General features: G+C 42.6%; 1 protein-coding gene across 1 annotated transcript; it reads left to right on the top strand.

Moving 5' to 3' along the window:
• The first annotated feature begins 20,794 nt into the window (after positions 1 to 20,794).
• LOC132134411 (uncharacterized) lies at positions 20,795 to 24,531 on the top strand. The gene is made up of 8 exons (XM_059547065.1): positions 20,795 to 20,931; positions 21,436 to 22,100; positions 22,200 to 22,245; positions 22,751 to 22,842; positions 22,968 to 23,078; positions 23,203 to 23,431; positions 23,765 to 23,878; positions 24,502 to 24,531. Exons 1-8 carry the CDS (start codon positions 20,884 to 20,886, stop codon positions 24,529 to 24,531), a joined length of 1,335 nt encoding a protein of 444 aa, XP_059403048.1. The 5' UTR covers positions 20,795 to 20,883.
• Positions 24,532 to 25,337: the final 806 nt, after the last annotated feature.

Raw genomic sequence — 25,337 nt, 5'->3', positions numbered from 1 at the left:
AACACCTCCACCTTTGCCTTTTAGACGTGGCTCATGTTTATAACAGTAATCTTTGGGGGTGGACTCATTTAAAATAATGTAATCATCAGGTTTTAGCCAGGTTTCTGTCAAACAGAGTACATCTATATTATGATCAGTGATCATATTATTTACAAAAAGTGTTTTCGTAGAAAGGGATCTGATATTCAATAAGCCAAGCTTTATCATTTGTTTATCCATATTGATTCTGTTTTTTATTTGTTGAACCTCAATTAAATTGTTAATCTTAACTTGGTTTGGACGTTTTTTGTATTTTCTAGTTCGGGGAACAGACACAGTCTCTATAGTGTGATATCTAGGTGAAAGAGTCTCTATGTGCTGAGAGTTAACTGACCTCTGTGACGGGAGGCAGCTAGCAGACGGTCGGTTTAGCCAGTCTGTCTGCTTCCTGACCTGGGCCCCAGTTAGTCAAGTATAAACACTGAGACTATTTGCCATATTTCTAGAGAGAAGAGTGGCGCCACCCCAGGAGGGATGAAGACCATCTCTTTTAAACAGGTCAGGTCTGCCCCAAAAGCTCGTCCAATTGTCTATGAAACCTATGTTATTCTGTGGGCACCACTTAGACATCCAGCCATTGAGTGATGACAATCTGCTATGTCCTTTAAGACTTGTTGAATTAAATAAGCACTTCTGTGAGTGCTTCTCTAATTTCACAATAAACTTCTTGCACTTGTTCAAGTTCAAGTTCAAGTCTGCTTTATTGTCAATTTCCACATGTACAGTACATACATACAGAGAATCGAAATTGCGTTACTCTCAGACCCCGGTGCATACAGAAAACATTAACATTAAAGCCTAAAAAATCTAGATCAAATATAAAATGTAGATACAACTATACAATAAGGGAATGTAAAAAAAGGCATATAATAAAATTTAAAAAAAAAGTTAAATAAAGCAGCGCAAGGCAAATGACAGATAGAGTGCAAATCAATGAAGTGAACAACAGTGCAGATAAAAGATTTTTAGTGCGAAAAAAAAATCCCTTATTAAAAATATCTTATTAAGTCTGATTAAAGTGACAAGTGACAAAGGGCTCAAGAGCAGTTATTTTATTTAACTGACTGATAAGGTAGTGGAATGATGTCAGTTGCATGCTGAATGAGGTAGTGAGCAGACCAATGCTGCACAAAGTGACTAGTGCATGCCATCATATAATTAGTGTGTGTGGGGGGGGGGGTTCATAGTTCAGTGGTGCCTGGGGCAGAAGAGGGGAGGGGGGGCAAGTTCGGGAGGGAGTTCAGCTTCCTGACAGCCTGGTGGATGAAGCTGTCCTTCAGTCTGCTGGTCCTGGCCTGAAGACTCTGCAGTCTCCTACCTGATGGCAGCAGGCTGAAGAAGCTGTGTTGGGTGGGTGGGATCACCTGTGATGCAGAGGGCTTTGTGGGTGAGACGTGTTCCATAAATGTGCTGGTATTATATATTATATTTCTAATTTAAATTATCATTAATTCTTCTCTCTTTAGACCAAATCAATTAAGCTTATAAGAAATTTGAATAAAGCACTGTATTTGGAAAATCTTGAATAAATTATGTCAATTTTCATTTTTGGGTGAACTATCCCTTTAACAGAAGTGAAAAAGGAGCAACTTAAAATTAATGACAGATAGGTATTTCATTTGGAATGCTGTCCTTTTAAGACGCAAGGCATGCATGAAATACTGACACGCGTTCAGTTTTCACCCACCTGTTCATGTTCACTTAATACATAACCTACTGTATTTACGTGAGATACTATACACGATAAACATTTGGACTGTTGTGTGTATTCGAGCGCTGAGAACTAATTGCGTGCTGTATATGAGAACTGAGGAAGTGGAGCGTGCGCGCGCAAGAGAGAACACTTCTATCAGCACGATTCACTAAGTTAATTGACAACGAATTGTGACTCCTGGGAAAAACGGGACATCTGGTTACCTTATCCCTATCCCTTCGGGTGCTGAGGCCATTATTTCAGATCGCTAGTTCGCTTTTTATTGGCCTATCCATTCACTGCGTACTGACTAGATATGCAAACGCCCTTTTTCCGATCGCAATCCAATGACAGGGAAGCACATTTTGAATGACCAAAAGCCTATAGGATGCATTTTGAATGTCCAGTAGTCCTCAAATAACATTATAGTCCCATCTCGTCTAGTTAATGAAGACACGGCATAAATTCCGTCATAATTTCATCATCAGATATTATTTTTAGCTTGTCAACATCTCATCTTAGTCACATAAAAAATGTTTGTTAAAGATATTTTTTTTTCGTCGTCGTCTTCGTTTACAAAATTAACACTGACTCAGAGCATGTAGCTAAAATATGCATGATTAGGGACTTCAGTTATGAGCAAACAATGAACAACCTCAAGTGTGATACAAAAAAGACTTTTTTAATTACAAAAACACTTAAACTAGTCTAACATACACTCACATAGAGTTGCCATAGGAAAAAGGGTTAAAGCTTATGCAGTAAAAAGAAAAGAAATAAAGACATGAAGCTATGGTACAATTTGATTATTCAGCAGATCTACATCCTGAAGGAAACATCAGTTTCTTAGTTCAAACACACCTTTGTAAAAGGTGCATATGATACTTAATGTATCAATTAATAAGACTAAGTTTGATACTTGCAAGTCTCGTCTGTTTGACAAAGAGTCCCGATGCACTTGGTGATCCATCATAAGCATGTATAAAACATATGCAATAGACAATATACAACAACAGTAACAGCATACAGAATGCCCTAAAATATATGTGAATTAATTCAAAGAAAGTTTTTTCTATTAATGAATTAGAGAAGAGTTCCTTTTAATGTGCATTATGTGTCTGTTTTTTTAGAGACTCGAGGTGAAGGTTGCTTAGCCACATTCTTGGGCGTCAAAAACCTAGTGTTATCAGATAGTGTGCCTATATTGGCTATGGAACCAGAGGCCTGCTCTGTTACAGTTCATTTTAATGACGCATTTCCAAATGAAGATAGCCGTAGTCCAAGGCTGCAGACAGCGCACCTTGTTTGTTTTCTTTATTTTATAAATGCACAAAGTTTTGTTGTTATTATGTGTGGATACAAATAAAAGTAGACCCTTTACAGATCCGATTGATGTATTGCTCTTATCTGTACGATCAAAACTGAAACTGTAATTTAAGTTATTTTCGGGGTTATCAGGAGAAGATGCCTCATAACGCGTATATGCAGGGATCGACTCCAGAGGGTTAATGAGTGGTACAAGTTTTTGTAGCCTAATTCTTGTCTCTTCTATAACCTTCCTTTTCCTCTTTTCTCTACTTCCTGCTGGCCTTGCTGCAGCTGATCGTAGCTCAGTGTAGCTGTTTTTTTCTCTAGAATCTTTATCTTACTATCACTCTCTGTTGTTTAAATTAATAAAATATAACTTAATTCCCACCATATTTCTGATATTATCGATCAATCTTATCAGATTAATTTTGATCGTTCACTTTTATTTTGAATCCATGAGTGTCATAGATCTAACCTGCATTGCGTTAGCACTCGTTAGCCTGTCATTAGCATTTTCATTCGTACCTATCGCTGTTTTCTTTTCTCCTCTTCTCTCTCTCACTACTCTCTCTCGCTCCAGTTTTTCACAAGTTCATCAAACAACTTTGGTATAGAATATTTCATCAAGCACGGTGAGTAATGGCTTCTCCTTCTATTGTTCTTTGCACCTCTTGCCACATGTACAGGTTATCTATCTCTGTCGGTGATGAGGGATTCACATGTGATAAACTCACTGAGAAACCTGATGAAAGTGCTCTAGTTATTGGCGATTCTATTGTATGGAATGTGAATATAGAGACATCAGCCACCATAGTCAAATGTTTAACGGGAGCCAGAGTGCCTGACATCTTGGCAAATTTAGAAGTTCTGGGTAATGCTAAACGTAAATACAGTAAGATTGTTATTCATGCCGGCACTAATGATGTTCGACTTCGCCAGTCGGAGATCACTAAAAATAACATTAAAGAGGTTTGTGAACTTGCAAGCACGATGTCAGATACTGTAATATGCTCTGGTCCCCTCCCTGCTTACCGTGGTGATGAGATTCATAGTAGATTGTCATCACTCAATGGCTGGATGTCTAAGTGGTGCACGCAAAATAACATAGGTTTCATAGACAATTGGACGAGCTTTTGGGGCAGACCTGACCTGTTGAAAAGAGATGGTCTTCATCCCTCCTGGGGTGGTGCCACTCTTCTCTCTATAAATATGGCAAATAGTCTTAGAGTTTATACTTGACTAACTGGGGCCCAGGTCAGGAAGCAGACAGACTGGCTAAACCAGGGGTTTTCAAACTGTGGGTAGCGACCCACTTGTGGATCACAGAATGGAACAAGGTGGGTCGCACGAGGTCACTTGGCTGCAGCTAAACACAATTCAGTCTAGGGCTGCACGAATGTGACGAGTGGGGTGGGGCTGAAAGCCATGGGAATGAAGTGAGGCCGGTGGAGTGATTTGGAAATGAGCGAAACCTGCGACACTCACCGGTCTCGAGAACCACAGAGGAGATCGGAAGGATACAAAAGAGGAGCGACGACAGTGAAGGACGAGAGAGGACCAGGCCTGGGTTTTATTTTGTGTTTGGTTTTTGTTTGTGTGCGGCAGTCATCCGCGAGGGGCTGTCACGCTGTTTTGTGTTTATTTGGTTCTTAAAACTTTGTTTGATTGTCCGCCGGTTCCCGCCTCCTTCCCGAAGGAGTCACCGAGGCGGTGGGCTGGAGTGAGTTCCTCCGTCCCCGGCAACTCACTCCAGCCCACCTCCTCGAGCATCCTCTGCAGCAGACTCCTTCGCCCTGCTCGATGGCATTTACCCCAGCGGCGAGGGAGCATCGGCAACGCGTCCCTCCTTCCTCCCGGGCTTCGGCACCAGTGTAACACATTAAAAACTTCACAATCACGGGAAGAAGGAGGCGGGAACCCACTCGTCACAACGATATAGCCCACCAACATTAATAACGAACTGCAATATCCTTTGATTTGCGAATTGCAATTAAGTCATCGTGCATTGCGTGTTTTGAAGTTGTAATAACAGTGAAGGTCTCAGAGCAATGTCATTAAAAGGTTCCATCGGTCCGCATTATTAAAAGAGAAAAAACTTGCTCACTTTAATACACTATATTCTGCATGAGATTGCATACACCAGAAAATTCAAATGTTACGAAAACGGTTTCAGGTAGGCCATATTCATTCATTTCTATCGTCCGTTTGAACTCTGCACTTTTTCCATTCGGGAAACGGTTTGTAAAAACCATTTCACATGTACAGGGTGAGCAGGGCACAAACGCAGGGTTAATTGTAGCTACAAGATTTAAACATTTCCACATAACAAAATGTACAAAATTTCACAATATTTCCTTGACATATCATCTCTGTTTAGAGAAAAAGTTGTTCAGAAAAAAGTAAAAAATCTTTTGAAGATATTGCTGAACATTTATTCAACCATTGCAAAAATAAATTTCTCCCTGAACTAAATGTCAGCCAGTTTTTGTTGTTGTTGTTGTTGTTGTTGTTGTTTATTTAAAAAGAGACACATCTGTTTATTATAATTTTTTACCTATTTCACAATTATTTTAATCTCCAAACTGTTTTAGATAGTTCTGCTTGTCTTCTTATGCTTTTCTAAAAAAGTGCTGGATTGTGCTCCATTCTCTCCGACACACACGAAAAATCATGAATGCATTTTCTGCAACAAAACATAGCAGCGCAGATTACAGTTCACTGGAGTGAGCCTGTTTCACGTTTTTATGGACACTACATATTTTAACGTCTGTAAACAAAAATTAAAACTTAAATATTAGTAGTGAAATTTTTCAGATGTACTCTAAAATAAAATGATTATTTTTCTTAAATACTTAATATCTGTCATCAAAATTTTAAGTGAGATTAGGCTTAATGTCAACCGTTTTTTTTTTTTCTCAAATATGTTGGTGGGTCGTGAAATAGATTACACTTGTCTAATTGGGTCATGGAATGGAGAAGTTTGGGAACCACTGGGCTAAGTCGCGCATCTGCTAGCTGCTTCACATCATAGAGGTCAGTTAATTCTCAGCACATATAGACTCTTGCACCTAGACATCACACTATAGAGACTGTGTCTGTTCCCCGAACTAGAAAATACAAAAAACGTACAAACCAATTTAAGAGTAACAATTTAATTGAGGTTCAACAAACAGAAAGCAATACGGATAAACAAATGATAAAGCTTGACTTATTGAATATCAGATCCCTTTCTACTTTTTGTAAATAATATGAACACTTATCATAATCTAGATGTGCTCTGTTTGACTGTTTGTCTGGCTAAAACCTGATTATTACATTATTTTAAATGAGTCCACCCCCCAAGATTACTGTTATAAACATGAGCTTCGTCCAAAAGGCAAAGGGGGAAGTGTTGTTTCAATTTATAACAATGTTTATAACGAGTTAGTTCTGGCTGCAGATAACGTATTAATAGTTGGTGATTTTAATATCCATGTTGATAATGAAAAAGATGCATTGGGTTCAGCATTTATAGACATTCTGAACTCTATTGGGGTTGGAAAACATGTTTCAGGACCAACTCATTGTCGAAATCATACTCTAGATTTAATACTGTCACATGGAATTGATGTTGATGGTGTTGAAATTATGCAGTCAAGTGATGATATATCAGATTATTATTTAGTTTTGTGCAAACTTCATATAGCCAACATTGTAAGTTCTACTCCTTGTTACAAGTATGGTAGAACCATCACTTCTACCAAAAAAGACTGGTTTTTAAGTTATCTTCCTGATGTATCCAAATCCTTAGCATATCCAAAACCTCAGAACAACTTGATGATGTAACAAAAACTATGGACTCTCTCTTTTCTAGCATTTTAAATACAGCTGCTCCTTTACGCTTACGTTTTTTTTTTTGCAAAGCAGTGAGACAGTTTATAATGTGTTAGAAGTTAAATGCACCAAATCTAATGTTAGAGCTTCAATGCTCAAGATTGTCAGTTTACAGGTTTCTGGGACCACTAATGTTCAAATAGTGCTTCTGTTCAAATGAACTGCAAATTTGCCCAAATCTGCTTAAGTACTGCGTCTTAGCTAAGACGCTACAGGAACCCCATGTAAAACGCCGTGCGCGCAGGGATCACACACCAATAAACCTGAAGCAACGCCCAGGATTTACAGTGCACAGTCACCCGAGGGACTCACAGAGAGCCCAGGACAGGAGAGGGGGGAGCCCTCCCTCCCATATCTAGCAGCACCCGTAGATGCGTCAATACAATCATCACACAGTCATAAGCTCTTAAAACCCTAACAGGGCAAAGAAGACTCGAGTCTCCATCCTCTCCTGACACCGACAGGGCAGACAGGGCAATAACCTGAGCCCGAAACGGCGTGTTGAGGGACTTTGGCACATAACCGCGCCTAGGTTTGAGTATGACCCTTGAGTCACTAGGCCCAAACTCCAAGCACGACTGGCTCACCGAGAGCGCGTGCAGGTCACCCACACGCTTCACTGAAGCGAGAGTCAACAAGAATACCGTCTTGAACGACAGATGCTGGAGGCTAATCGATTGGATAGGCTCAAAGGGGGGACCCTTCATGGCCTCCAAAAACCGCCGCGAGGTCCCATATAGGGACTGACGGAGGTCTGGGAAGATTCAGCCTCCTCGCTCCTCTAAGGAAGCGGATGACCAAATCGTTCCTTCCTATTGACTGACCGAGCGCTGTTTCAGAAAACACTGCGATGGCCGCCACATAAACTTTGAGCGTGGATGGGGCTCTGCCCTTATCCAACAGCTCCTGTAGGAAGGAGAGAACCTCCGTCACCTCACAACTAAGGGGTGAACATCCCCGAGCTGTGCACCAGCTGGAGAACACCGACCACTTCGAGGCATACAACTGTCGTGTCGACGGAGCTCTAGCCTGAGTGATGGTATTTAGCACTCCCACTGAGAGATCAGCGGTTAACCGTTGAGCGCCCACACATGGAGGGACCACAACTCCGGTTGAGGGTGCCAAATCGAGCCCCTGGCCTGCGAGAGGAGGTCCCTCCTCAATGGCACTGACCACGGGGCGATGCCTGCTAACCGCATCAAATCTGGGAACCATGGTTGGTTCTTTCAAAAAGGTGCTACAAGCAGCATTGAACATCTTGTTTCTCTCACCCATTCTATCACCTGCAGAAGGAGGGAGACGGGAGGGAAAGCAAATGGTCAGCACGGCCCTCTCTGTGACAGCGCACTTTCGTTCTTGGTAAAGAACGCGGGGCAGTGAGCGTTTTCGTGGGACGCGAAGAGGTCCACCTCCGCCCTGCCAAATCTCTCCCACAACAGCCGGACTGTTTGCGGGAGTAGAGACCATTCGCCCGAGGGAATGTTGTTTCTGGACAGCCTGACTGGACCCAGAAACACGCGTCAGCGCGTTCTCCACTGCCAGCATTTCCAGACAGTTGATATGTTGGAGCTTTTCCCGTTCTGACCACAGGCCAAAGGACGGTCTGCCCTCGAGCAGCGCTCCCCATCCCGAAGTGGAGGCGTCCGTCGACACCATCTTCACTTTCGAGGAAGTCCCCAGGATTACACCTGATTGGTACCAGTCGTTTGCTGTCCAGGGTTTCAGGGCTGTAACGCAGCCCTGATTGACCTTGAGACGCAGTCGACCAGATACCCGCGCTTTCAGCCAGAACTGCAGGGAGCGCATGCGGAGCAGGCCCAACTGCAGAACCGGAGATGCTGAGGCCATGAGACCCAACATCTTCTGACATTCTCTGAGCGAAACGGTCGCGCCGCAGCGGAGAGAACTCGCCGCACGCTGAATGTCCAACGTCATGGAACGTGAGTCCAGAGCTAAACCCAAAAACAGTATCGTCTGACTGGGGTTCAGCAAACTCTTCGTCCAGTTGACACTGAGACCGAGTTTCTCGAGGTGATCGAGTAAAACGGCCCTGTGCTCCACGAGCTCCGCCCGTGATTGAGCCAGAATCAGCCAGTCGTCCAAATAGTTCAGCACTTGCATGCCTCTGAGTCTGAGAGGAGCGAGCGCTGCGTCCATGCACCTCGTAAACGTACGAGGAGCTATGGACACGCCGAACAGTAGGACTTTAAACTGGTATGCCTGGCCCTCGAAGGCGAATCTCAAATATCGCCTGTGACTTGACGCTATCTGTATTTGAAAATACGCGTCCTTCAGATCTATTGACATGAACCAGTCTCCTCTGCGAATATGCGCGAGGAGCTTCCTGGTCGTAAGCATTCCGAAACTGCGTTTCACCAATGCCTTGTTCAGCTGTCTTAGATCCAGTATGGGCCTGAGACCCCCGTCTCTCTTGGGCACTAGAAAGCATCTGCTGTACAGCCCCCCCCTCGCTTTGAGCTTGAGACACAGGCTCTACAGCCCCTTTGCTCAACAGTTTTGATATTTCGGCCCAAAGTATGTGTGCTACTTCTGTTTTGACCGTGGTTTCGACGCGCGCTAAAAAGCACAGAGGGAAAAAACTGTAGCGAGTAGCCTCTCCTTATAATGAAATTTTATTACTAAGATTCGGGAGGAGCGCGTCAGATACTTAGCCTAATCAACACAGGTGGACCATAATCAAGTAATCAATCCCATAGTATAAATATCGCTGACTTCCCTTTATCCATTGACGGTTTATCAGCATGCTGGTTCGCTTCGTCTGTCACCTTACTACAGACCCAATTCTCGTACCAACGAAGAGAGCTACACAGGAGATTTATAAGACCTGCTGCTTTTGCCGGACCCGAGATCATTTCTACCCAGCCAAACACGGCCGTTGAGCAACATTAAGCGTCATCGTGACAGCTGCTCTCATCGCCAAGCCACACGTCGTGCCCAATAGACCGTGCAAGCTCCGAGCTCGCCTTGCTCGACACAACGATCGTGCCGCCCGAGACCGAGCTCTCCCCGAGCGCTGGATTGCAGCAGAAAGAACCCAACCAGCCCGGGTCGAACCCCAGTTCTCACCGCGGCCCAGCCTTTCACCCCGGCGTTCCGGCCGAGTGGCAGTTTGAGGCCGCTTCCTCTAGTGGCGCAGACAGCGCAACGTTAACCAATACATTTTCAGGCAAAGACGCTAAAAACAGGTTCTTCTTTTTCTTCATTGGATTTTTACGGCAGTTAGCATCCAAGTGTTGCATCTAAAAGCAGGTTCGCGGCTAAAGTTTGTTAAACAACGTCATGACGCAGTTCCGTCTTCTTCTACGGTTTTGGCAAACCAGCGTAAAGGTGCATTACCGCCACCTGCTGATCTGGAGTGTGGATTGCGCATAGATTTGGACTACAGATACAAACGTTCCGTCGGATGATGATGCCACTTTTAACCACGAAGCAAAGGCATTACATTCGCCTTACCGCGCACGTTTAAACCTCACGGAAATGATACAGACTTAAGTTCCATGAAGGAAGAAGAAGGAAAAAAAAAAAAAAAAAAAAAAAAGGCTCGTAAGTCTCTGCATAAAAGAGTCTCTGCTAAATGCTTAATTTAATTTTAAATTTTAATTTCTATGCAAGTTTTCTGGTAGGACCAAATAATTTAGGGACCTATTTCACCATTCACCGGTGTGATCACCCAAAATTCATCTAAAACGCATCCGCCATAGTGTTTCAACGCAGGATAGCAAGTGTGAGTAAAATAACTGCCACCTTTTAAAAGCCTTTTATCCTCCGCGTGTTCCTGTTCTCATCTTCCTCCTTTTCCCGCTGAAAACTAAATTGCGGTGATTGAGGTGGCGAGTAATCCTCAACAACCGATTGTAAACTTGCATTTAGATCTGCCTCCATTTTTTGAATTAAACACCTACTTATCTAGATCCAATCAGGTGCTAGTTGGAAAATAAGCCACACCCACTACTTTCCTCATTTATTATTCCGTTTCTCTCGGAAATACGTCACAACACTGGAGAAAAGTCGTTTGCAACTTCCGTTTCACGGGGACTTTAAGGACCGTAATACGAAAAAACTGGCAAGTAAACATCTTTAGAAACCACTTGGAAGCGAATAGCACATAACTACCATTAACCCATTTGCTTGCAAGCATCGCCAACCGCCCCAGCTTATTATCGTTCATTTGCACAGCACGTTAAACATCACTCTCTTACTTGATCTGGATAAACCCTGCATCAATTGAAAGCCAATTGACCAATATTTCGATAAAACATCATTTCAGTGACAGTTATTCAGTAATTATGCCAGGAAAACGATTCCTATTCCTGAACGGTAAACGTCGAAAGTGTTAGCTCGTGGACAAATGTTGATCATGGATCTAGTCAGAAAGAATCATGAGCAGAAACATCTTTATTTTGGGTATGTAATTTCTGTCTCAATGCCAAAAAATGGGGGGTGACTGGTAAGGGGCTAACGTTACTGCTGTAATCATGTCTTTCGGTACAACGTCTTACAAGACTAAACATGCTTCATCGTTTCCAAAAGCCTCTGTTTCCACAGTCCATACTACAACGTGAAAACAGCGTTCCAAACATATCCGCTCGGGAGACAGTCTAAAGAGCCCAGAGGCCAAACGAGAGGAAAGATGCTTTTCCAACAGGAACCTAATAACGTGGACAAGGCTTGAGGAATTGTCAAATCAGGCAACCAATTGCTGAGCTGGTGACACAGTAGGCTACCCATTCATTTTTAGCTTGCCCCATCAAATGTTACTAACCCTTTTTTACTCTTCCCACAGCCAAAATCTACAGCAGCCGAAGCAAGTAGCCTTGCACGTACCTCCTCCCTGCCGCAGCAGTGTCTGCTCCCGCAGGAGCCTTTCCTATACCTCATCACTGCCGTAGCAGTGTCTGCTCCCGCAGAAGCCTTTCCCATATCTCCCCACTGCCGCAGCAGTGTCTGCTCCCGCAGGAGCCTTTCCTATACCTCCTCACTGCCGCAGCAGTGTCTGCTCCCGCAGGAGCCTTTCCTATACCTCCCCACTGCCGCAGTAGTGTCTGCCCCGCAGGAGGTGGAAGGCGGCGAAGGCCAGCAGCTTCAGAATGGCTCGTCCCGCTGATATGCTTCTGAGACGGCGCTTGCTTCCTCCGTGATCCAGCGATGCGTGAGCTTCACTGAAGAGATGAAAAATCAGGTGAGTCAACCTTTTCGAGCTCCTTTTATAAGGTTGGGCCACACCTGTTTCGGCGGGAAGTGGCGTGAAGGGCGCGAAGCGCCCTTATTGGTCTGATATGGCATCAGCCTGCGCTCGATAGGCTGTGCACTTGCCGCAGAGCAGCCAATGAGCGAGCGAACCGTCTCGCCTATGGCTGTGTACTGCTGCAAATGCGCTTTACAAAAATTCAAAATTAAGGATAATTTTTTGCTTCAGTATTTCGTGAAAAGAGACTTTTCCCGTAGCGTCTTAGCTAAGACGCAGTACGAGAGAACTCTCGTAAGAGAACCATCTCTATCAATGAGAGAAAGCTGCTTCATTCAATGTTTAGTGCAAAACTTGCCAAACTGAAAGATGCTTATGTCTTATCAAATATAATGTTTTTTTACAATGCAGTAAAACAGTTTTTAATGTGTTAGAAGTTATATGCACAAATACTTATGTTAGAGCTTCAATGCTCAAGATTGTCAGTTTACAGGTTTCTGAGACCACCAATGTTCAAATAGTGCTTCTGTTCAAATGAACTGCAAACTAGCCAAAATCAGCTTAAAACCTTCTCTCTCAATGAGAGAAAGCTGATTCAGTTGATGTTTAGTGCAAAACTTTCCAAACTGAAAGATGCTTAATGTCTTATCAAATATAATGTTTTTTTTTACAATGCAGTAAAACAGTTTTTAATGTGGTAGAAGTTATATGGACAAAATCTTATGTTAGAGCTTCAATGCTCAAAATTGTCAGTTTACAGGTTTCTGAGACCACTAATGTTCAAATAGTGCTTCTGTTCAAATGAACTGCAAACTAGCCCAAATCTGCTTAAAACGTTCTCTCTCAATGAGATGAAGCTGCTTCATTCAATGTTTAGTGCAAAACTTGCCAAACTGAAAGATGCTTATGTCTAATGAAATAAAATGTTATTTGCAATGCAGTGAGACAGTTTGTAATGTGTTAGAAGTTATATGCACAAAATCTTATGTTAGAGCTTCAATGCTCAAGATTGTCAGTTTACAGGTTTCTGAGACCACTAATGTTGAAATAGTGCTTCTGTTCAAATTAACTGCAAATTAGCCCAAATCTGCTTAAAACCTTCTCTCTCAATGAGAGAAAGCTGCTTCAGTCGATGTTTAGTGCAAAACTTGCCAAAATGAAAGATGCTTATGTCTTATCAAATATAATGTTTTTTTTACAATGCAGTAAAACAGTTTTTAATGTGTTCGAAGTTATATGCACAAAATCTTATGTTAGAGCTTCAATGCTCAAAATTGTCAGTTTACAGGTTTCTGCGACCACTAATGTTCAAATAGTGCTTCTGTTCAAATGAACTGCAAACTAGACCAAATCTGCTTAAAACGTTCTCTCTCAATGAGAGAAAGCTGCTTCATTCAATGTTTAGTGCAAAACTTGCCAAACTGAAAGATGCTTATGTCTAATGAAATAAAATGTTTTTAGCAATGCAGTGAGACAGTTTTTAATGTGTTAGAAGTTAAATGCACAAAAACTTATGTTAGAGCTTCAATGCTCAAGATTGTCAGTTTACAGGTATCTGGGACCACTAATGTTCAAATAGTGCTTCTGTTCAAATGAACTGCAAACTAGCTCAAATCTGCTTAAAACCTTCTCTCTCAATGAGAGAAAGCTGCTTCATTCAATGTTTAGTGCAAAACTTGCCAAACTGAAAGATGCTTATGTCTAATGAAATAAAATGTTTTTTTGCAGAGCAGTGAGACAGTTTTTAATGTGTTAGAAGTTAAATGCACAAAATCTAATGTTAGGGCGCTGCATGTTAGATGTTAGGACTTCAATGCTAAATTGTCAGTTTACAGGTTTCTGAGACCAGTAATGTTGAAATAGTGCTTCTGTTCAAATGAAGTGAAATCTAGCCCAAATCTGCTCAAAAGCTTGTCTCTCTATGAGAGAAAGCTGCTTCATTCAATGTTCAGTGCAAATCTTGCCAAACTGAAAGATGCTTATGTCTTATGAAATAAAATGATTTCTGCAATGCAGTGAGACAGTTTTTAATGTGTTTTAAGTTATATGCACAAAAACTTATGTTAGGACTTCAATGCTCAAGTTTGTCAGTTTACAGGTTTCTGAGACCAGTAATGTTGAAATAGTGCTTCTGTTCAAATGAAGTGAAATCTAGCCCAAATCTGCTCAAAAGCTTGTCTCTCTATGAGAGAAAGCTGCTTTATTCAATGTTCAGTGCAAATCTTGCCAAACTGAAAGATGCTTATGTCTTATGAAATAAAATAATTTCTGCAATGCAGTGAGACAGTTTTTAATGTGTTAGAAGTTATATGCACAAAAACATATGTTAGGACTTCAATGCTCAAGATTGTCAGTTTACAGGTTTCTGAGACCAGTAATGTTAAACAAGTGCTTCTGTTCAAATGAAGTGAAATCTAGCCCAAATCTGCTCAAAAGCTTGTCTCTCTATGAGAGAAAGCTGCTTCATTCAATATTCAGTGCAAATCTTGCCAAACTGAAAGATGCTTATGCCTTATGAAATACAATGTTTTTGCAATGGTGTAAGACAGTTTTTAATGTGTTAGAAGTTATATGCACAAAAACTTATGTTAGGACTTCAATGCTCAAGATTGTCAGTTTACAGGTTTCTGAGACCAGTAATGTTAAAATAGTGCTTCTGTTCAAATGAAATGAAATCTAGCCCAAATCTGCTCAAAAGCTTGTCTCTCTATGAGAGAAAGCTGCTTCATTCAATATTCAGTGCAAATCTTGCCAAACTGAAAGATGCTTATTGCCTTATGAAATACAATGTTTTTGCAATGCTGTAAGACAGTTTTTAATGTGTTAGAAGTTATATGCACAAAAACTTATGTTAGGACTTCAATGCTCAAGATTGTCTCTCTATGAGAGAAAGCTGCTTCATTCAATATTCAGTGCAAATCTTGCCAAACTGAAAGATGCTTATGTCTTATGAAATACAATGTTTTTGCAATGCTGTAAGACAGTTTTTAATGTGTTAGAAGTTATATGCACAAAAACTTATGTTAGGACTTCAATGCTCAAGATTGTCAGTTTACAGGTTTCTGAGACCAGTAATGTTGAAATAGTGCTTCTGTTCAAATGAAGTGAAATCTAGCCCAAATCTGCTCCAAAGCTTCTCTCTCTGTGAGTTAGAGCTGCTTCATTCAATGTTCAGTGCAAATCTTGCCAAACTGAAAGATGCTTATGTCTTATGAAATAAAATGATTTCTGCAATGCAGTGAGACAGTTTTTAATGTGTTAGAAGTTGTATGCACAAAAACATATGTTAGGACTTCAATGCTCAAGATTGTCAGTTTACAGGTTTCTGAGACCAGTAATGTTAAAATAGTGCTTCTGTTCAAATGAAGTAAAATCTAGCCCAAATTTGCTCAAAAGCTTGTCTCTCTATGAGAGAAAGCTGCTTCATTCAATATTCAGTGCAAATCTTGCCAAACTGAAAGATGCTTATGCCTTATGATATACAATGTTTTTGCAATGCTGTAAGACAGTTTTTAATGTGTTAGAAGTTATATGCACAAAAACGTACTCGGTTACTAAACGTAACCTCGGTTCTCTCTAGAAGAGCGAACGAGTACTGCGTCTTAGCTAAGACGCTACGGGAAAAGTCTCTTTTCACGAAATACTGAAGCAAAACATTATACTTAATTTTGTATTTTTGTAAAGCGCACTTGCAGCAGTACACAGCCATAGGCGAGACGGCTCGTTCGCTCATTGGCTTGTTCTGCGGCAACTGCAAAGCCTATCGAGCGCAGGCTGATGCAACATCAGACCAATAAGGGCGCTTCGCGCCCTTCTTGCCACTTCCTGCCGAAACGGGTGTGGCTCGAAAGGAGCTCGAAAAGGCTGACTCACCTGATTTATTTCATCGCTGAAGCGAACCAGAGTGAATCGTATGCACGGCAGAGAACGCAGTACTCGTTCGCTCTTCTAGAGAGAGCCGAGGTTACGTTTAGTAACCGAGTACGTTCTCTTACGAGAGCTCTCTCGTACTGCGTCTTAGCTAAGACGCTACGGGAACCCGATGTAAAACGCCGTGCGTGCAGGGATCACACACCAATAAACCTGAAGCAACGCCCAGGATTTACAGTGCACAGTCACCTGAGGGACTCACAGAGAGTCAAGGACAGAAAAGGGGGAAAGCCCTCCGTCCCATATCTAGCAGCATCCGTAGATGCGGCAATATGACATCACACAGCCGAGGCAAGGCCTGACCAATGTGGCAATGCGGGTCTTACGCAATACTGCCCATATAACAGTCGGCAGCGCATAGCGCTCATGAACTCAGAATTCCCCTCAGGGCCCTGATTCGTCTATACCGACAGCAGCCTTGCTTGCAAGGCGGGAACCTCCAGGTTATAGAACCTGATAAATGTAGACGGCGAGGCCCAACCCGCCGCCAAACATATATCCTGCAAGGAGATCCCAGTAGACCACGCCCACGACGAGGCGACGCCTCTTGTGGAGTGTGCTCTGATGCCCAACGGGCACTGAAGGCCCCTGGAAGCTTAAGCTAACGCTATGGCGTCAACTATCCATCTGGATAGAGTCTGTCCCGAAACAGCCATTCCCTTGGAACGTCCACCGAACGAGACAAATAGCTGCTCCGTCTGCCGAAAGGCAGCAGAACGAGACACATAAGCTCTTAAAACCCTGACAGGGCAAAGAAGACTCGAGTCTCCATCCTCCCCTGACACCGGTAGGGCAGACAGGGCAATAACCTGAGCCCGAAACGGTGTGTTAAGGGACTTCGGCACATAACCGTGCCTAGGTTTGAGTATGACTCTTGAGTCATTGGGCCCAAACTCCAAGCATGACTGGCTCACCGAGAGCGAGTGCAAATCACCCACACGCTTCACAGAAGCGAGAGCCAACAAGAATACTGTCTTAAACGACAGATGCTGAAGGCTAATCGAATGGATAGGCTCGAAAGGGGGACCCTTCAAGGCCTCCAAAACCGCTGCGAGGTCCCACATAGGGACTGACGGAGGTCTGGGAGGATTCAGCCTCCTAGCTCCTCTGAGGAACCGGATGACTAAATCACTCCTTCCTATTGACTGGCCGGATGCCGTTTCAGAAAACGCCGCGATGGCCGCCAAATAAACTTTGAGCGTGGACGGGGCTCTGCCCTTATCCAACAGCTCCTGAAGGAAGGAGAGGACCTCCGACACCTCACAACTAAGGGGTGAATAACCTCGAGCTATGCACCAGCTGGAGAACACCGACCACTTCGAGGCATACAGACGTCGTGTCGACGGAGCTCTAGCCTGAGTGATGGTATTTAGCACTCCCACTGCGAGATCAGCGGGTAACCGTTGAGTGCCCATACATGGAGGGACCACAACTCCGGTTGAGGGTGCCAAATCGAGCCCCTGGCCTGCGAGAGGAGATCTCTCCTCAACGGTACCGGCCACGGGGCAACATCTGCTAACTGCATCAAATCTGGGAACCATGGTTGGTTCTTTCAAAGAGGTGCCACAAGCAGTATTGAACATCTCATTTCTCTCACCCGTTCTATCACCTGCGGAAGGAGGGAGACGGGAGGGAACGCATAAAGCGGGCAGCACGGCCATTTCCGTGACAGCGCGCTTTCGTTCTTGGAAAAGAACGCGGGGCAGTGAGCGTTTTCGTGGGACGCAAAGAGGTCCACCTCCGCCATGCCAAATCTCTCCCACAACAGCCGGACTGTTTGCGGGTGTAGAGACCATTCGCCCGTAGGGACATTGCCTCTGGACAGCCTGTCTGGACCCAGATTCTGCAGTCCAGGCACATGCACTGCTCTAAGCGAGCGCACGTTGCGTTTAGCCCAAATCAGGAGGCATTCCGTCAGCCTGCACAGGTTTCGGGACCCGAGACCGCCCTGGCGATTTATGTAGGACACCACGGACATGTTGTCCGAATGGACTACGACGTGGTGATCCTTGATATGGGGACAAAAGCGCGTCAGCGCGTTCTCCACTGCCAGCATTTCCAGGCAGTTGATATGATGGAGCTTTTCCCATTCTGACCATAGGCCAAAGCTGACCATAAGCTGCCTTCGAGCAGCGCTCCCCATCCCGAAGTGGAGGCGTCCGTCGACACCATTTTCACACTCGGGGAAGTCCCCAGGCTTACACCTGATCGGTACCAGCCGTTCGCTGTCCAAGGTGCTAGAGCCGCCACACAGCTCTGATCGACCTTGAAATGCAGCCGGCCAGACGCCCACGCTCTGCGCGGCACCCGAGCCTTCAGCCAGAACTGCAGGGGGCGCATGCGGAGCAGGCCCAGCCGCAGAACCGGAGATGCTGAGGCCATGAGACCCAGCATCTTTTGACAGTGTTTGAGCGACACGGTCGCGCCGCAACGGAAAGAACTCGCTGTGCGCTGAATGCCCATAGCACGCTGTGGTGACAGCCGCGCCGTCATGGAACACGAGTTCAGAACTATACCCAGAAACAGGATCGTCTGACTGGGGTTCAGCGAACTCTTCGCCCAATTGACACTGAGGCCGAGCTTCTCGAGGTGATCAAGTAAAACGGCCCTGTGGTCCACGAGCTCCGCTCGTGATCGGGCCAGAACCAGCCAGTCGTCCAAATAATTCAGCACTCGTATGCCTCTGAGTCTGAGAGGAGCGAGCGCTGCATCCATGCACCTCGTAAACGTACGAGGAGCTACGGACAAGCCGAATGGCAGGACTGCAAACTGGTATGCCTGGCCCTCGAAGGCGAATCTCAAAAACCGCCTGTGGTTTGACGCTATCTGTATTTGAAAATACGCATCCTTCAGATCTATTGACATGAACCAGTCCCCTCTGCGAATCTGCGCGAGGAGCTTCCTGGTCGTGAGCATTTTGAAACTGCTTTTCATCAATGCCTTGTTCAGCTGTCTTAGATCCAGTATGGGCCTGAGACCCCCGTCTCTCTTGGGCACCAGAAAGTATCTGCTGTACAGCCCCCCCTCGCTTTGAGCTTGAGACACAGGCTCTACAGCCCCTTTGCTCACCAGTTTTGATATTTCGGCCCGAAGTATGTGTGCTACTTCTGTTTTGACCGTAGTTTCGACGCGCGCTGAAAAGCGCGGTGGGTGTCGAGAAAACTGTAGCGAGTAGCCTCTCTTTATAATGCCTAGCACCTAATCCGAAACCCCTGGAAGCGCTGACCATACATCTGCATGAATGGCTAAGGGCTGGATGCGAAACGCGCTCTGTTGACTGGGCAACGGCGGCGCTCGAGTGTGCTGCGCATCTGAGGCGGGGAGCGCGCTGATCACAGCGGGCAGATCGCTCTTCCTCGACCCCGTTCCGGCGCTTAACCGACTGGAGGGAGGCTGAGCGGGTCCCGTGGGACTCGATATATCTGCGAGTAACCGTGGGCTGCATGTGTGCACTTTTACCACTTTCAACTCGCCGTCTGCCTGTGCAGAATGTACGTGGACAGGCCTCGTTTTTACAGAAGCCCCGCGCCGTATGTGACATAGTGTATGTGGGCACTGGGAAGTGGGCACGTTTACTATGCGGCACGCTCGACCGATCTGTGTTGATCTTATGTGCGCTAGCCCTGTGTGCAGGGCTGTGCTTACATGTGGGGATGGGCACTGGGTAGTGGGCATCGTCACTGCATTTAAAGCACCATCGGCCGTGGCCGGACGAACGTGCACGGGTTTCGTTTTTACAGAAACCACATGACGCTTGTGACATAGTAATTGTGGGCACTGAGGGGTCAATGTTTTTGCAATGCTGTAAGACAGTTTTTAATGTGTTAGAAGTTATATGCACAAAAACATATGTTAGGACTTCAATGCTCAAGATTGTCAGTTTACAGGTTTCTGAGACCAGTAATGTTAAAATAGTGCTTCTGTTCAAATGAAGTTAAATCTAGCCCAAATCTGCTCAAAAGCTTGTCTCTCTATGAGAGAAAGCTGCTTCATTCAATATTCAGTGCAAATCTTGCCAAACTGAAAGATGCTTATGCCTTATGAAATACAATGTTTTTGCAATGCTGTAAGACAGTTTTTAATGTGTTAGAAGTTATATGCAAACAAACTTATGTTAGGACTTCAATGCTCAAGATTGTCAGTTTACAGGTTTCTGAGACCAGTAATGTTGAAATAGTGCTTCTGTTCAAATGAAGTGAAATCTAGCCCAAATCTGCTCAAAAGCTTGTCTCTCTGTGAGTTAGAGCTGCTTCATTCAATGTTCAGTGCAAATCTTGCCAAACTGAAAGATGCTTATGTCTTATGAAATAAAATGATTTCTGCAATGCAGTGAGACAGTTTTTAATGTGTTAGAAGTTATATGCACAAAAACTTATGTTAGGACTTCAATGCTCAAGATTGTCAGTTTACAGGTTTCTGAGACCAGTAATGTTGAAATCTTCTAATGCTTCTGAAACAGTAATGCTTCTGTTCAAATGAAGTGAAATCTATGGTGTAAGATCACTTTCAAAAAGATGTATGCACAACTTTAAACATTTATAATCGTATTTTTAAACATTTGTGCGTAAATTAACTTAGGCACGCAAAATTAAGTTTTCATACACGTGAGTCAATACAATTACATTTGTGTTTTTATGTAAGTGTTATTCTAGAAGCTATGACTGTAAACATTCACGAGTACAACTCTGATTTCTACGACTACGAATTCTTCATTATGAACAAAAATTCAAGTTTGTGGGGACGAGTAAAGAACAATTGAAATGACGTCACTGCCGGCACAGGGCAAGTAATCGAACCTTGATTCCATCTAAAGCGCATGTGTCAAAGGTGAAAGATGGCTAACCACAGACCTGAGGCTGCTAGCCCAGGCTCAGCATCACAGGTAAAGTAGATATCGTGTTTATTCAACATTTTATACGATTTTACTATTTTTATAGCACTTTATAATTATATAAATTTCTGCAACTCAGACGTTATTGCTTTTGCTTGCAACCTAACGGTATTTACTCGCTGTTAACTAGTGCTAGGCGATGTTAGTGTTGATGAAGTGCTCTGTGAAAAAAGTAACGTTATAGTTAGTAATGTTAGAACATGACCTGTTTCGCCGATTGACACTGCATGAACTGCAATAAACTTAACTGCTATCATATGTTTAGCAATGTCGACCAGAGCAATAATGAGTAATGAAAACTGAGCCAGACAAAGTAATTGCTTTAGCTTGCAAAATAATGATAACGTTAACTTAGCTACGCCTATTAGATTGCAAACATTCTTCAGTTGTAATGTTTTGAATGTCTATTTAGCCTAACGTTACATAAAGTTGAATTGGTAAGGCTAAGTTAACGGTACCATGTATTGCATCTAATATGTATTTTGTCATTTACAGGGACCACTGGCTACTCAGTTACTGCAGCGTCTGGAATCAAGGATCACTGACTCGTTAAGTCAACCATACTTTAATTTGGACTACTTCCAGTACGTTGTAAATCAGGAAGCCTTTATTCTTACATCTGCATCTAGCATTTTAAACATCCCAGCTGAAATTGTGGAGTGTCTTTTATCCCTTCAAAGAATGATTCACGCAGCTCTTTCACAAGTGAGTCCCTGTGTTTTTATTAGAGAAGGAGGACTCGGCCGACCAAAATTTAGTTTTTCTGAGGAGCTGCTGTCCAGTCTTATTGACATGCCCTTACCAGTGTCTTGTATCGCCAACCTGCTGGGTGTCAGCCAAAGTACAATTTTCCGGCGTATGCATGAACTCAGGTTGTCCACAAGACTTACATACAGCAGTTTATCTGACAGGGATCTGGATGATGCTGTCATCTCCATAAAAACCAGGATCCCAAACGCAGGATACAGAATGGTTAAAGGTTGCCTCCAAGCAAATGGACATAGAGTTCAGTGGAATCGCATCAAGGAGTCCATGCACAGAGTTGCTGCTCCAGGAATTTTGGAAAGAATGACACAGCTTGGTTGCATCGTCAGGAGGACATACTTCGTACAGCGGCCTTTGTCATTAGTGCACGTGGACACTAACCATAAGCTCATAAGGTAAAATATTCATTTATTTATGTACTTTATTATCGGTGTTGAGTTAATGCAGCTCTTTTCATTGACTGCTCATTGTCATCCCATCCTTTTGATTTCAAGGTACAACATCGTCATATTTGGAGCAATAGATGGTTACTCCAGAAAGGTGCATCACTTTTTTTTTTTTTTACTACTTTTATTATAGTGATTTATTCTTGCTGTATATTTTTGTGTTCATGTATTCACTGTTGATAGACTGCATAAGGTTCCGTCCGTATTATTATTATTTATTATTACTTATTATTTAAATCAAAAACGTATAATGACAAAACCAAATTCAAATGACAGTCTGATTTTGGTTTTTTGCTAATTCATTTTTTTCGTTTCTCCACTGAATTAAGACATTAAGAAAAACAAGACCAGTGGGTCAGATGACCCGGAAGTAAAAGTAAATATATCAAAATAAAGGACAACAGTAGTTGATTACATGCAGTTTAATATTGTGCATTTATCCATGTGCACAGCAAAAGTCACGTTTAATGAGCTAATTTTTTGGTGCATTACATTTGGTAATATACTTTACCCTAAGTTATTATTGTGTGTGCAGTAGGCAATGTGAGTATATTTAAATGTTTGCAGATTCACTATATGAAACTCTGTTATCTGTATAGATACTGTATCTGGAACCAGCAACAAATAACTGGTCAAACACTGCCCTTTCATTTTTCCTTAAGGCAGTGGAAAACTTTGGCTGGCCTTCTAGGTAAATAGTGATATCTTGTGCTACTGTTTCTATGCACTTGTTGATCATTTCAGTAATGTTCAATGGAATATTTTGTTGTGATAAATGATAATTATAACTGAGCATTTCCCCTATTCATTTTCCAGGGTCAGGGGCGATGAAGGCGTTGAAAATGTTGCAATTGCTGAAACCATGTTCAGTGTTAAAGGCACCGGAAGAGGGAGCTTCATCGCTGGGCGAAGTGTACACAACCAAAGGTTAAAATGATAATCTACAGTATATTCATAGTGAGAATGTTAAATCATTGTTGGAAAGTGTTTTAAGTAAGACTATGTGAATGATTACTTTTGAGTTGAGTAAGGCCTGTTATTTCTTATTTAGGATTGAACGCCTATGGCGAGATGTCTGGACCTCTGTCACTCATCTGTACTATGAAGTTCTTCACAGTCTAGAAGAAGATGGCCTGTCGGATTTGTCAGATGCTGTCCATCTGTTTTGTGCCCATTATGTGTTCCTTCCGCGTCTGGCAGAGGCCCTTCACACATTCACAGAGGGCTGGGACAACCATCCGTTACGATCTGAAGGTGGACTCACACCTAACCAACTCTGGGTTAACCAATCTCTCAGTTAATAAAACTGCAGTTAAAAAATGCAGATAAAATGTTTTCAACCTGAAAGTATCGATTTAGACTTATATAAAAAAAGCTGAAATTAAATTTTTGAATGGTGTCAATAACTCTGGAAGAAATTTATTGAATAATAATATAGAAGTATGTAAGAGTAGTGTGTTGCTTCACTTAAGCACACAATTAGACGAATAACTGAGCTTGATTTGATAGATTTTCTTTTGTCACTTTATTAGGCCTTTGTACGTCAATGTGTGCTTGGCAGTGTTTTCAAATATTTCTAAATGTTGTTTCATACAAAATAACACTATTTTCAGAACATGGAGCTGTTTGGAACTGACTGGGAGATGTTTGATGGTGTGCCTGAAGAACCTTATGGAGTTGAAGTCCCAGAAATTGAGTGCCCCCTGACTCCAGCTAGTATGGAAACTGTACAGTCCATGATCAATCCCTCTGCATCGTCAGAATCATTTGACAGAGACATTTATACATCAATGGTTCAGTGCATTGAAGGTCTATGTGTGACACAAAGAAACACTTAAGATATTAAGCAGTCCTTACAAAAGATTTAATGGAATGAAGTTGAACATTTGCAAACAGACTGCCAGTTACAAAAGGCTTGCTGTGACATTACTTCATTTTATCATGGGAGCAACAGTGAGGTAAAAAACTAACTCCTCATTCATTTTGGTTTTAAAGTGAACCATTAATAACAGCAAAACAATGTTTTTGTAACAATGAATAAAGTTATTCACAGAAACAAGAAAATGTCAAATAAAATGTCAATAAAACAAAACAATTCAATGCCTATTTTGACTTATGCAGTTACTTTTTAGTTTTCCCTTGGAGTGAGTTGTTACACCCTGTCCAAGGTTTGCCCATGGCATATGGCTAATGTCATAATGTTTTTGAATTCACTGAATGTTTTCAGGTGAACTGAGGGAAATGTTATTGTACAACTGCAGGTGCTGACAATAGGAAAACAAACAGTGTGCTGTGTGTCACAGTCATGGTGGAATCTCACATTTATGACAAAGTCCTTCTTTTTCACTAGGCAGAAGGGGCTTGTGTCCCTGTCCAGTGAGCCAATGCATGATTCTTCCAACAGTCAAACTTTCTGGAGCAATGTTGTTGTTGCTTGGGCCATCTTGTTCTTAAAAAAAGAGATTAAATGTAAGTCTGGATAAATAAAGGAAGGCAGCATCTTTTTAATAGTTTTTCAACTTTAACAATACAATACAATTGACAATTTAACAATACAATTGTATTAACAATACAATTAGTTAATAAAATCCCTCAATTAAATCAGATTAACATGTTAAGCATAGCCCCTTTTTAGGTTGGGAGCAGGGGGTGTTAAAAGCCCTGTCTGTGTGTAAAATTTCATGAAGCACTGTTATTCTAGAGGTCATAATATTAAATATCACACTTTACATCAAGATTCTGCAAAAGAAACGTTAAGGCTTGTGAATTTATTGGAGTGTGTAAATTCATAGCTAGCCATTTCCACTGTGCTGTATAAATTACTGCAGGACAGCAGAAGAAAAGCTTACTACTTCTACATTATTCAATATTGTCTAAAACATACCAGAATCCTCAATTTCCTGAAGGTAGTCCTGGAAAAAATTAATGATGTTTGTTTCCATGCGGTGTTTGGCAGAACCAATCTCACTGAAGACAGTGCGGCTGTTTTCCAGAATGAAGACTGCATCCACCTTTAAGAAGAAAATACATTTCAGTCTGCATTTAACATAAGTAATTATTGCAGAAAAAAATAAATGCTTAATTAAAAGCAACCAGAAACCCATGTCGAGCTACTAGGACATGTTGTTACAATCCCTATGAAGAATCTGCACTTTTTTGGAACGAATCCCCACATCCTTGAGGAGC

Source organism: Carassius carassius, unplaced genomic scaffold (genome assembly GCF_963082965.1).
Source record: "Carassius carassius unplaced genomic scaffold, fCarCar2.1 SCAFFOLD_78, whole genome shotgun sequence".
Taxonomy (NCBI): domain Eukaryota; kingdom Metazoa; phylum Chordata; class Actinopteri; order Cypriniformes; family Cyprinidae; genus Carassius; species Carassius carassius.
The sequence above is the reverse complement of the archived record's forward strand: the minus strand, read 5'-3'. Positions and strand labels throughout refer to the sequence as shown.